The sequence below is a fragment of the Sarcophilus harrisii genome, chromosome 1 (genome assembly GCF_902635505.1).
Source record: "Sarcophilus harrisii chromosome 1, mSarHar1.11, whole genome shotgun sequence".
In the NCBI taxonomy this organism is placed as follows: domain Eukaryota; kingdom Metazoa; phylum Chordata; class Mammalia; order Dasyuromorphia; family Dasyuridae; genus Sarcophilus; species Sarcophilus harrisii.
Genome location: NC_045426.1, coordinates 668,840,367 through 668,854,651, shown reverse-complemented (window position 1 = coordinate 668,854,651; position 14,285 = coordinate 668,840,367). Strand labels below are relative to the sequence as shown.

The 14,285-nt window shown below is 38.4% G+C and overlaps 1 protein-coding gene across 1 annotated transcript in view; it reads right to left on the bottom strand.

Annotated features, from left to right (window-relative positions):
- Positions 1–274: 274 nt before the first annotated feature.
- Positions 275–14,285, bottom strand: part of IL12RB1 (interleukin 12 receptor subunit beta 1) — a 34,088-nt gene continuing 20,077 nt past the window's right edge. Inside the window, 8 exon segments of the mRNA XM_023496814.2 lie at positions 275–880; positions 882–1,184; positions 3,962–4,043; positions 4,129–4,228; positions 5,464–5,598; positions 6,345–6,497; positions 7,708–7,845; positions 13,687–13,869. Coding sequence (XP_023352582.2) covers positions 749–880; positions 882–1,184; positions 3,962–4,043; positions 4,129–4,228; positions 5,464–5,598; positions 6,345–6,497; positions 7,708–7,845; positions 13,687–13,869 — 1,226 coding nt within the window. The 3' untranslated portion in view covers positions 275–748.

Sequence of the window (14,285 nt, the reverse complement as noted above, 5' to 3'; positions counted from 1 at the left end):
ATCTCAGTTTCCTCATCTGTAAAATGAGCTGAAGAAGGAAATGAAAAATCACTCAGTATCTCTGCCAAGAAAATCCCAGATGGGGTCACAAAGAGTTGTGGACATGACTGAAAAGACTGAACAACAATAGTCATGTTCCTATTGATAAAATAAGTTAGACTGAAGTTTATTTTGTTATACCATCTCTCATCTTTTATTTTGGTTTATACATACTTCCTTTCTTCCTTCCTTCTTTCCTTCCTTCCTTTCTTTCTTTTTTAAAGAGTACCTTTTAATCTGTATTCAGAAACAATCAGTTCTTTCTTGAGGGATGGATGGCATTTTTCATCATAAGTCCTCCAGAATAGTCATAGTATTTGGTTTATACATTTATCATTCATTTTTTAATCCCATCATTTTTTTTACCCTAAGGAAGAATAATTTGAGCAATCATGGAATTTATGGAATTATATATAATGGAACATAGCTATTATAGAAAAATCTTGGAATTTTAGATACATTAACTGATTCCACAAATTTCATATTTTCTCTTTTATGCACCTTTTTAACTCAAATATTCTGTGGCCTAAGGGCCCGCCCAATCTTGACATTTTGGGTTCTAAGGACCCTCCTGGCTCTGACACCATCATCTAAGTTCCCTCCAGATCTGATATTCTCTGTTTTAGGCTCCCTCCCAGCCCTGACACTCTATGTATTATGGTCCTTTCTAAGTCTGACATCCTAAGAAGATATTGCCATTTTCTCACGTTCATTCCTCATGTAGCTTAAGATTCAAGTTTCCTGAAGCCTCAGATGGTCTTAGAACTGAAAGAAGAGAAAGTGTTAATGTCCTTGCAAGGACCTCTGCCTCTGGAGAGATGAAAGATGGTGCCATTTTTTTTTCTATCATCATCATCTTGACCACATAGCTGCCTAGGATCTTGTGGGCCATCCTCCCCAACTATTTCCACATGATTCTGTCTTCTGTAGCCAGAAGGGAGCTCCAAGTCCAGAAGGGGATCATTTTCTCCACCCATTTGTCGTTCTTTGATGTCTGGGATCCCCTTGGGGTCCTCAAAGTTCAGTAGTTTGACCTCAGAGCCCACTTCAGGTTCCACTTTGGGAGAGCTGACCTCAATAATCAATAATTGCTCCCTTAGGCCAACATCTTCCATTGTGTTAGAAGATCCTGTCCATGGCCTGACCTATGAAAAGAACAGGGAAAATAATAGGGAAGGTCATAAACTCAACCTTTGGTCCCTTCACCCAAGACACAAGTAAGCCAGTCATGAAAGACCAGCTCCAATCTTTTCACTTTTCTCCATCTGTCTTCAGAAACATTCTCTTTCAGAGAACTTTCTTGGATACAGGTGAGAGTTCGTATTAGGCTTGGTTAGCTCTAGAGTTCTCCAGGACAAAGCTTCTTAAACTTTTTCCACTCTCAATTCTTTTTCACCTGAGAAATTTTCACATGACTCCAGATATATAGATATATAAAATAGGCATAAAAATCAAATATTTACTGATAATAAACTATAATTTCATGATTCCCCCAATTCAATTATGAAACACTATATGGGGTTGTAAACCACAATTTAAGAAGCTTTATTCTAGATAATCTGGGAAACTCACTGATTGTCATTCTCCAGAATCAACCAAAGGAAAGGAATTCAGATAACTGTCATATGGATATGGAAAGATAGAAGAATTAACTATTGTTTGATCTTAGCCAAGTATCTTTCTATTTATCCCAATTTGCAAAATGGGGATTAAAAAATCTTTTTAAGATGTTTAATATTTTTATTTTCCCAGTTACATGTTTTTGTAATATTTGTTTTTGAAACTTTGAGTTCCAGATTTTCTCTCTTTCTCCCCAACCTCACCCCATTAAGAAAATACATGTGAAATTAAGCAAAATATTTCCATAAAAGTCATTGCAAAGGAAAACATAGATCCCACCCACATAAAAAAAAAACCAAATAAAGTTGTTTCTTTCTTTCTTTCTTTTTTTTAAAGAGTATCCTTCAATCTATATTCAGAAACAATCAGTTCTTTCTTGAGGGATGGATGGCATTTTTCATCATAAGTCCTCCAGAATACTCATAGATCATTACAGAGTTGAGAATTGTAAATTCATTCACAATTGATTGGGATAATAATTCTTACAGAGCCACTATTGGAGTCTAATCACATATCTGACCATGTTACCACCAACTCAGTAAACTCCAGTGGCTTCATATTACCTCTAGGATCAATAATTAATGTATAATCTCCTTTGTTTGGTTTTTTAAAGTCCTTCTGAACCTCAAGTCATCTGTGTGTACACATGCTTCTGCACTTGTTTGCATATAAAGACTGTCCTAAAATTCTTAGAACATTTTAAAGTTTTAATAACTTAAAACTATAACCCATATTTTTCAGGGCACATGTGCCTACATACAAGTAAAAGGGCAGAATCAGAACTTGTAATTTTTTAAAAATTGATTTTATTCCAAAAAAATTTTTTTACATAAATTTTACATAAAAATTTCAGTAAAATGGGATAAAGTAAAATGATTTTTAAGCAATAAAATCAATCTTATCAACAATAGTATGAGACTGACAAGAAACTTGGAAGTAAGCTATTCTGGAATTAGGACTTGTGATTTTATCAGTGAGGGAAACTCCCTTTCCTAATTCTTTAAGTTCTTAAGCTTTTTTCACTCAAGAAACTTTCACATGACCCCATCTCAAATTTGAGCCACAGTGTTTTTTGGCAGCATTTGTGCATGGCGGTACAAAGTGCATGATGCAATATGAGTTAGTGCTGCCAGAAACACTTCAGCTTCATTATGCAAATGCATAATTTTGAATTAATTTTTGGTCTTTGCATTCAGAAACATTTTATTGGTGCCAAATTTTTTGTGACCCCTGACATTCAGTTATGAGACCTCATGTGGGGTCAAGACCTACAATTTAAGAAGCTTTGTCTTAGATGACCCAGAATGTTAAGAGAGTGACTAATCATCACATAATCAGGCTTGAAATTCCCTCAATCTTCTGGGGGCTTTCTAGTCCCAGAACTGTGTTGTTTCTCAGACAGGGAGAATGATGAGAAAAAAGGTGAGAGAGGTAGGTGGGAGTCAGAATGAAATTTTTTAAAAAGTTTTTTTGGGGGATAAGGGAAGCATTCAGGATTAAATGACTTGCCCAGAATGTGTACGATTAAATTTGAATTCATGTCCTCCTGACTCCCAGACCAGTGTTCTACTTTACCTCCTGGTTCTCCCTTGAAGGTCAAATGATAAAAGGATTTTAATACCAGCCTGAGGAGCTGGAATCTGACCTTAGAAGGTCTAGAGAGTCCTAATATATATTTTTTTTTTTATCAGAGGAATGACATGGTTAGATCTGCACTTTAGGAAAATCACTTTCGCAATTTAATGGAAGCTGGACTGGGATGGAGAGGGAGAGACAAAAGCCAGCAGCCTTTGGTAACAAAGGAGAGGCCCCGGGCTGGAGCCATCACGGTGTCAGAGAGAAGAGGACATCTAGGAGAGCTGTTGCAGATGAAGGCTTGAACAGACTGGACCATTGATTGCATATGGGAGGGGAGGAAGAAGGCAGAGGTAAGGAGAGCTTCAAGGTTAGGAACCTGGGTCAGAAATAGGGAGTCTGCCATCCCTGGCAAACTCATAAAGAGTTCAGTCATCTGTGCCATAAGACAGCAAAGAATAATGGTAGAGCACTGTTGTTGTAATGGGGCAGCTAAGTGGTGTAGTAGAGAGTGCTAGAGTCCTTCCTCTTCCTGAGTTCAAATCTGAACTTAGAGACTTAACTAGCTGTGTGACTCTAGGCAAGTTGTTTAGTCTTGTTTGCCTCAGTTTCCTCATCTGTAAAATAAGCTGGAGAAGAAATGACAAACCACTCTGCTAAAAAAAACTCCAAGTAGGATCATGAAGGGTCAGAAATGATCCAAAAAACGATTGTAAAAGGAACTTACCAGCTTCATGTCCTCTGCAAGGAACTTAGTTGCACTGCTTATAGAGGGATTGGGTAGAGGTGGACACAGGAAGATTTTCACCCTGTGGGACCATGACAAGATTTCATTAATACTCACATTCTCTAGGAAATACAATGGTCAACAGAGCAAAAAGAATCTTGAGTTACCTCTTTAGGACAAAATATACAGGAACGGCCACGAGGACTATGGCTGCAAAAATTAGCACGCACAGCAGGAGAAAGGGAAATTTGTGAGCCGGTTTTCGATCTAGGGAGAAACAGATTTCTGGTTTGGGAAATGATATCAAGGGAAATCCAAAGTAAATTAGGGTAAATGAGACTTGACTTGAACCTTAGAAGAGGAAATATTAGAGAATGGGATTCTGTTTCTGATCTGGCATTATCACAGGGTGTGGATTTCATTTTTCATCTCTAAATTGAGGCATTTGGACTATATAAAGTTTAAGGTCCTTTCCTCTACCAACATTCCGTGTTCTAAGGTCTCCTCCAGATCTGTTATTCTGCATTCTAAGGTCCCTCTCAGCTCTGGCATCCTATACACACAGAGCTCTGGACTTGGGGTAAGGGAGACCAGACTTCAAAGCTTTCTCCAGACATTTACTAATTATGACCTTGGCAATTCAGTTAACATCTCTCAAGCTTCCAAATGAAGTAATATTTTTGTTTGTTTTGTTTATTTTTTTGTTTTGTTTTTTTGCTGAGGCATTTGAGGTTAAGTGACTTGCCCAAGGTCACACACTAGGACGTGTTAAGTGTCTTGAGACCAGATTTAAACAGAGGTTCTCCTGATTTCAGGACTGGTGCTCTATCCACAAAATGAAATAATATTATGACATATTTTCCAAATCTTAAAATACTATATAAATACTAGTTAATCTTAACTATTTTCTAAGGTCTTGCTTTGCTCTGGTGTTCTATTTTGATAGAATAGACCGTCCTCCATACTTAGAATGAATTCTTTCCCATTATACTCTTCCTTGTCTCCTACTCCCCAGTCTGTTGAAAATCATTTTCTTCTTTTAAAACCGTTTAGAGGAATCCTTCAATTCAATTCAAATCTTTGTCTCTAAGACTTTGCTTTGGGAATAGATGAAAAGGGGGAGGGGGATGCCATTGTGGAAAGCTCACTTAGAAGGCAGATGACCAGGTTTCTGGTTTCATCTTTGCTACTTGGGAACTTTTTGACTTTGGGAAAAGTTCCTTCCCCCAGCCCTCGTTTCCCCTGCTACAAAATGAGGATACCCTCCCCCTGCCCAACCTCAAAAGGAAAATGGTTAATTCACTTTAAAATATCCTGTAAATAGGAGCCAGGGAAATTAGGAGCCAGTGTATTAGGAAAATGGTGAGTCATTCATGAGTATGTGTGTATATATTTGTATATTATTACAAGCACAAATGGGATAGAAAAGATGCCAAGAAGATTTTCTAGGGCCTTTTTATTTTCTAACAGAGGGATGCCTAATATGGAAAGACCAGACTAACCTAATTTAAATCTCAGGGGCTCACTCCATGCCCCAAAGGTGGTTGTTGTGATTCCTCGAATCTTAATGGTGTAGAAAGTATCCTCACTCAGGTTGCCTATCGTGTACTCTAAGGCAGAAGCATTCACATCATAACCTGTTCAGACATAAAACAAAAATAAGTCCCCTGGTGTCTAATTTCAAGTCCCCCACCCCCACCCAGTCTTTCAGCAACTTGTCATAGTGTTCTTCACAGGTTAGTCTTTTGCTGGAAGGCTTATCAGTATGGCAGGAGAGACTGGAGGAAGCTAGGTAAGAAGCCAAGAGCAGGATAAAACTAAGATAGAAAAGCAAGGACCAGACCCCACCCCATGGTACAGCAAACCAAACAGAACTGGGAGGCAGGAGAGGGTCACATATCCAGGAAACAAGGAGTATGGAAACAGCGAAAGTCAAAGTGAATCAGCAGATAAGAGACCAGGTAGAGCCGGCAAAGCGTAACAGATGCAAAGGTAACATGAGACAACAGAAAGAGAGGTGTTTCGTAAATTATAAAGTAATCTGTGTAAATGGTTATCTATAAATGCAGAGAGCATCAGAGCTGGGAGGGCCCTTAGAACATGGAATCTTAGAGATAGATGGAAGAGCCCTGAGAACATAGAATGTCAGGGCTGGAAGGGCCCTTAGCACACAGAGTATCAGAGCTGGGAGGGAGCTTAGGACACAGAATATCAGAAATTGGAGGGGCCTTAGAATATGGAGTTTAATGAGACAATAACATGGAGAATGTGACCCTCAGAATAGAATTTCTAGGGGATAGTAAAGACATGACAGGACAGGTCCCTGAGATACAGACCACAGAATGTACTGACAGGCAGGTGTAAAATGTAATTTCCAACTTACCGATGGTTTTGTTGTTGGTTTCATCCCAGCAATAGATAACATATTTCTTCAACACTCCTGGGCACTTGCTGAGGGGGGAAGGATTCCATTCCAGGGTTACTTCATGGGCTATTATTCTTTTCACTTTGAAGTGACTGGGCCCAGCTTTCAAAACTGAAAATATTAGCAGAGGTGAGAGGGCAGCTTCTGAAACCCAGTTTTCAAGAGGAGAAAAGTATTCATTTTATTAGTAAAATAGGAAAGGAGCCCAAGGGAGGTCGTGAGATGGGAGGACGAGAATGGCCACAAGGAGACCAACCAAATGGAAAGATCATAGAGTTGGAGCTGGGAGGGACCTTAAAGGCCATCTAATCCAATCCCACTCATTTTACAAGTGAAAAACTGAGACTTGTGTTACCCAGAGATAAAGTCTGAGAAGGGGCAGGTTTGCATTTCATTCATTCGTTCACTCAGCACACATTCAAGAAGTAGCTACCAAGGGTTACAGGAATGGATGAGTCATCCTATACCTCAGCAAGCTTACAATCTGATACTATAGAATAAGTCATAAAGAAACATGCTGAACTATAGCAAGAGGTGGGGGGGAAGGACACAGGAGAGAGACAAATGTAAGATTGTGAAGGTGCTGAGTAGAGAAAAACCTTTCAAGAAAGGAACTCTAGGGAAGGCTTCCTGGAGGAGGTTGCCTTTGATTTGGATCAAAAAGGATGAGGTAAGGGAGAACACAGGTCTGCTTGACAAATCCATGGATACATAGACAAGTCCCTTCTCCTTTCTTAGCTTCAGTGTCCCCTAAAACTGGGAGGTGGGACTAGGTCACAATTTCTTATCTACAGTGCACAGACTCCCCTGAATAATTTCATTCAGTTTTGCTGGGTAGTTGGTTTTTTTTTTTTTTATAATCCAAGCTCCTTTGCATTCTGGAGTATCATATTCCAAGCACTCTGATCCTTTAATGTAGAAATTGATAAAGCCTGTATAATCCTAAGTGTGACTCCTCAATATTTGAATTGTTTCTTTCTGAGCACAGACTCACAAAGGATCCATGGATAGATTCCAGGTGGTCCATGAAATTGGATGAGGGAAAATTTAGATTATTTTCACCATCCTCTAAGAATCAGGATTTCATTGAATTATTTTTTTAAATGATTATGAGAAGGGATCTTCTCCAGACTGTCAGAGGGACTGATGTTATAAAGTTAAATGTACCTTGGCTAGTAAATCTCTAAGCAACCCTCTAAGTATGACTTTATAAACTGAAGTTCTGCTGCTTTGGTACCTGGTTCCAGAAATCTCCAAATCTTCTAGATCCATCTGGATCCCAAGACTTAATTTCTCCTTTGGAAGATAGGTATACACTTACCATCCCCACTGAAATGGTGCACAGAGAAGACAGTGACCCAGGAATAAGGATTGTGAGGCTTGTCTGAAGCATAAATATTAATCCGGTAACATTTTCCAAGATCCATGATTCCAAAAGCTTTATTCCAGCTATATGTCACTGTTGGAGAAAAAAACAATATCAGAACCAGGAGATATTTGTCAATCATTCAGAAAACACACCTGTGAGCAGGGGCCTGGGCTGACCTCTTCATTGGTGCTGACCAAAGAAAATAAGATATAATCCCAGGAGGCAGGATCAAGATGGTGGAATAAAAGCAGTAAAAAATAAAAGCATCTGAGCTTTCCCACAAACCCCTCCAGATACCTTTAAATAATGACACTAAACAAATCTTAGAAGAGCAGAACCCATAAAAAAGATGGAGTGAAACAATTTTTCAGCCCAAGAATTAATAGAAGGTTGACAGGAAAAGTCTATTGCACCAGGCGTAAGAGTGGATCACAACACAGTACAGGGTCAACTAGCATAGATCCTAGCAAACCTGAAACAAGCCCTGAGAATCACTGAATCAGCAGTGGCAATGGCTACTTCCAGAGCTCTCAGTCCACAAACTGTAAAGGGGTCGAAAAACTGGACAAAAGAAGTACAGGGGTCTATTTGTTGGGGTGAACAAGACCCCAACAAAAGATCAGGTCCTTGATAGATAAATGGACCATAGAAAGGGACACTGACAGAAGAAGACAGAAAGTGCAGAAATTGGTCTTCAAAGGGCTATCAAACCCTTTGATCCAGCAGTGTCGCTGCTGGGCCTGTATCCCAAAGATCATAAAAGAGGGGAAAAGATCCACTTTTGCAAAAAGCACATGTAGCAGCCCTTTTTGTAGTGGCAAGGAACTGGAAACTAGATGTCCATCAGTTGGAGAATGGCTGAATAAGTTGTGACATATGAATGTGATGGAATATTATTGTTCTATAAGAAATGACCAGCAGGATGATTTCAGAGAGGCCTGGAGAGATTTACATGAACTGATGCTAAGTAAAGTGAACAGAACTAGGAGAACATTGTACACAGCAACAAGAAGATTATGTAATGATCAACTGTGATGGACATGGCTCTCTTCAACAATGAGGTGATTCAAGGCAATTCCAATAGACTTGGGATGTAAAATGCCATCTGCATTGAGAAAGAGATCTATGAAGACAGAATGTAGATCATATCATAGCATTTTCCCCTTTTTGTTGTTATTTGCTTGCTTTTTTCCCTTTGTCATTTTTTTTTCTTTTTGATATGATGTTTCTTGTGCAGCATGATAAATGTGGAAATATGTTTAGAAGAATTGCACATGTTTATACTATACTGGATTACTTGCTGTCTAGGGGAGGAGGGTGGGAGGAAAGGAGGGAGAAAAATTTGGGACACAAGGTTTTGCAAAAAAAAAAAATGTTGAAAACTAGCTTTGTGTGTATTTGAAAATAAAAAGCTATTATTAAAATAAAAAAAATTTAAGTGAGCCTCTGTTGAATTTAAGTAGGTTTTTATTGCAGTTGAATTCCCACAATTGCTGCATCTAATCCAATCCAAATCAATTCCCAAGATTATTTCTCTTCTATAAAAGTACCTACTAATCCTCTACTTCTTTGCTAACACCTTTTTGGAATTTAGCCCACCAGGCAATGGCATGATAATATCTTTGTCTCTTGATTTAGAGATGGTCTAAACTTACAAATTCTTTTGAGAACATTGCAACATTGGCCCAGGATCTCAATATTTTTTGGGTTCAGTCCTTGCACCCCATTATATTTTCTAGCATGGAGGCAGGATCCTATTGCTTTGCTCAAACTCAAATCCTGAATGCAGTCCAAAGATGAGGAGGAACACTAGCACACCAGAGTTTGTGACAGTGATGGAACAGGAACCCATCACAGTTCCAGGGCAGAAAAGAGACCAAAGAATAAGCCCGGAGAGTTGCAGACACTTCTCCTTAAACCATAACACCTTGGAAGAAATGAAAAGTTACAGGTCCCTACAAGTATCTCTGAAAACAGCTGCAGAAACCCCCCTGAAATTTGAGACAGTGCAAATTCCATTCTGGAGGCAAACTCCTAGTGTAACAAAAAATTAAAAGTAAAGTAAGGCTAAGAAAATGAGCAAACAACAACAACAACAAAAATTCTGACCATACCCAGAGAAAGAACTGATTGTATCTGAATACAGACTGAAGCATACTTTTTAAAAACTTTTTTTTTAAAAGATTTTTTTCAGGGGAGAGGATATTTATGTTTTCTTTTGCAACATGACTTATGGAAGTGTTTTTCATAACTTTACATGTGCCTTCTCAATAAAGAGATGTAGGGAGAAAGGGAGAAAATCTGGAACTCATAGTTTTAAAAAACAAATGTAAAAAATTTTTTACATGTAACTAGGAAAAATAAAAATATTAAAACATGAAAAAAAGAAACTATTGAGGAAAACTATCCTGATACTCTAGAACCAGAAAACAAAATCAAAAGAATCCACTGATCACCTACTGAAAGAGATCCCAAAATAAAAATTCCCAGGAATATTATAGCCAAATTCCAGAGCTCTTAAATCAAGGAGAAAATATTGCAAACAGCCAGAAAGGAACAATTTAAATATCATGGAGCCATAGTCAAGATAAGATTTAGCAGCTTCTACATTAAATGATGAGGTGGCTTGGGATATATTTATATATATTCTGAAGAGTAGAGAAATTAGGATTATAATAAAAAATCATCTACCCAATAAAAATTATTATAATCCTTCAGGATGAGAAATGGATATTTAATGAAATGGAGAATTTTCAAGCATTGTTTTTCAAAAGACCAGAGTTGAACAGAAAATTGACTTTCAAATACAAGACTTAAGAGAAGCATAAAAAGGTAAACAGGAAAGGGAAATCATAAGAGAATGAATAGGATTATACTGTTTACATTCTTTATAGAAAGATTATACTTATAACTCAAGAATTTTTTCATTGTTAGAGTAGTTAGGAAATTATATATATATATATATATATACCACTACTGAGTATGTAAAAAAAATTTTTTTAAGAGGAAAAGGACCTATATGTACAAAGTTATTTATACCTGCTCTTTTCTGAGGGGCAAAGAATTGGAAATTGAAAAGATGCCTATTAGTTGGGGAATGGCTAAATAAATTATGGTATATGATTATGATGAAAACTATGGTGCTATAAGAAATGATGAACTGGTCTCAAAAAAGCCTGGAAAGACTTCCATGAACTGATGCAAAGTGAAATGTACAAACTAACACCAATATTATAAGATGATCAGCTATGAATATCTTAGGTATTCTCAACAATAAAATGATCCAAGACAACTCTGAAGGACTTATGAAAAATGTTATCCATCCCCAGGGAAAGAACTGATAGTATCTGAAAGAGACTGAAGAATACTTTTTTTTACTTTATTTTTTTTAGGGTTGTTTTTTTGTTTTTTGTTTTTGTTTTTGGTCTGTTTTCTTTCACAACATGACTATTATGGAAATGTTTTGCAAGACTACACAAGTATAACTTATATCAAATTGCTTACCTTCTCAATGGGATAGAGGTGGAAAAGGAGGAAGGGAGAGAATTTGGAGCTCAGTTTTGAGAACAAATGTTTAAAACTGTTTTAAATGTAACTGGAGAAAATAAAATTCTAAATAAATTTATTTTTTTTAAGGGTATGGTTTCTGCTCTCAAGATGTCTTTCAGGGGAAATAAGACATGGGCACAAAGAACTAAAATATGGAGCAAAATGAGACACCAGCCATAGAAGGGGGCTACAGCACAAGTATTCAAAGAAGAGAGACAAGCTCATCTCCACTGCCACCTCCTGAGTCCCTTTTGCATCCTCTGCCCTACAATGAAATTAACTTGCATGTACTTTGTATACGTTGTGTATTATGTGAATGCTGTTTCCCCTGAGAGAATATAAGCTCCATAAGGGGAAAAAATTATTTTGGGTTTGAAAGTTTTTTCACCCCTAAATTCCCAATGCCTCGCTGAGAATCTAATCCATTATATTTAACTAATGTTATTTAATTGATTGATTGGTATAACTGGGAAAGGCTTACAAGAAGACACAGAACTTGAGTAGGACATTGATAGGTAGATGGAGTTCAGAAAGATCACTCAACAAGTATTATAAAGCAATTTCAAGGTCCCAGGCACTGTCCTAGGTGATGAAGGATTTGGGATAGTGAGCAGAGTAACCAGCAAAAACTTTTGCAGACCAACCTCCTTCTGATGACAATAAGTTTACATGTCCTTAGAGTTACTAGAAAATCAAATAAGATTCCAATACCCTGGTTGATTTCATAACTATTTTACAAATTTCTGCTGGAAACAGAAACAAGCTTGTCATTAATCTGAACTCTGGCCCAGCACAGGGCATTATCGTTAGCCCAGAAATTTGGTGCATCCTTCATTTTTTTTCAAAACAGATAATTTTGCAACATTAGTCCTTGCAAAACTTTGTGTTCCATCCCCCCCCACTTCTGCCCCCCCTCCCCTAGGTGGCAACATATGCATACATATTTATATAATTATCTTGCTGTACAAGAAAAATGAAATCAAACCAGAAAAGAAAATGAAGAAAATAACATGCAAGCAAACAACAACAAGAAACGAGAATATTATGTTGTGAACCACACTCAGTTCCCACAGTTCTCTCTCATCTACAGATGGCTCTTTTCATCATAAGACCATTGGAACTGGTCTGAATTATCTCATTGTTGAAGAGAGCCACGTCCATCAGAATCGATCATCGCATAACATTGCTGTTGCCGTGTACAATGATCTCCTGGTTCTGCTCACTTCACTTGCATCAGTACATGTAAACTCTCCAGGCTTCTCTGAAATCATCCTGCTGGTCATTTCTTACAGAACAATAAAATTCCATAACATTCATATCCCATAATTTATTCAGCCATTCTCCAATTGATGGGCATCCACTCAGTTTCCAGCTTCTTGCCACTACAAATAGAGCTGCCACAAACATTTTGCACATGTGGGTCCCTTTCCCTCCTTTATGATTTCTTTGGGATACAGGCCCAGTAGAGACACTGTTGGGTCAAAGGGTATGGTGCATCCTTCATCTTAAGAGAAGCAATCTGGTCCCAGTGGAGAGAGACTCCAACTCAGTCACTGATTTGCTGTGAGAAATGTGAGTACTCAATACTTACTGTGAGACTCAGTAACATTAGCTGTAAAATGAGACCAACAATCCCTTCCTTCCTTTTGTCCCCCACCCCCACCCCCCAGGGTTCTAGTGAGCAGAAGAGAAAATGCTTGTCAACTGCCTGGGGCTATTCACGCAGGAGGGAGGATTATTGTTCCCAGTGCCAATTAGAGTCTCACACCCACTCTTTAAGGTCTCAAGTAGCATCAAGCAGGTGTTGGATGGGCCCTCTCTCTAGGGTGAGAATCAATGTTTACAGAACACTTTTAAGAGCTGGGAAAGCTAGGTGCAGAGTTATTACCTAGGTGCTAGGGATGGTGTGATCACAGGTGATTGGCCCTGACACCCTCAGGAGCTACATTTTTCACTGTTTAAGAAGAGAAATTGAACAGATTAGCATCTTGCATGAGATTCAACAATGCTTCCTCTGGCCCTAAGCGTTCTCATCTATAAAAGGAAGGTGGGGGTGGACTTGGATATATTTAAGGCCCTTCCTGCCCAGCTCTCTGAATCTGATTGTCAGACTGAGCTTTCCTAGACCCGACATCCTGTGCTCTAAGGGTTCTAGTATTTTTTCTTTCAGAATATCTCTCTTATGTGATCCCCTTCTACCCTGCAACTCTGCAGTCACCTTAACACAGTGGCTGAGCCCTCACTGCCTTACACCGGGATCATTGTAATAACCTGCTGGTTACTCTCTCTCCCCATTCCAATCCATCTTCCATTCAGCTATCAAACAAACATTCTCTGAATATCTAAAAAGACAAACCCCAAGCACCGGCCTTTGGGACATACCTTTTCTATTATTTTTGGATTCCTGAAAGCTCTCCAGAGCACACTTGGCATCTGTCCAGTTGGCAAGGTGGGGGTACCATTCAATGCAGTAACGCCTGACCTTTCTTTCTAAGGAGAACCATTGCATTGTCATGTTCTCTTCTGAAGTGCTGATGTTCAGAAACTCTGCATCCTGAATAAAACCTGGGGAAATATTAATAGATAATCATACTCTACTCATTATAGCATCCTTGGTCATTCACAAGCTGTTTTATATCAGTCTGCAAGGTGCTTTACAGTTTATGTGTCATTCCTCCATCCTTTCTCATCGTTTCCTCACAGCAGCCTTGGGAGGGAGGGGGAAAGGAAAGGTAGGATAGTCAGGGATTATTGGATGTTATCCCTATTTGATGCATGGGGAAATTGAATCTCAAAGAAATTAAGGATTTGATTAGGGTCATGTAGTTCTGAAGCAGTTGTGAGATTTATACCCAGAGTTCCTTCTACTAAACCACAGCTCAGATGCCAGTTGATCATCAAGAGAGACACTGAAGGGATGATGGAGGGAAACAATTACCTTCTTCACATTGACTCATTTGGTTTGTTAGTTATACAGACTT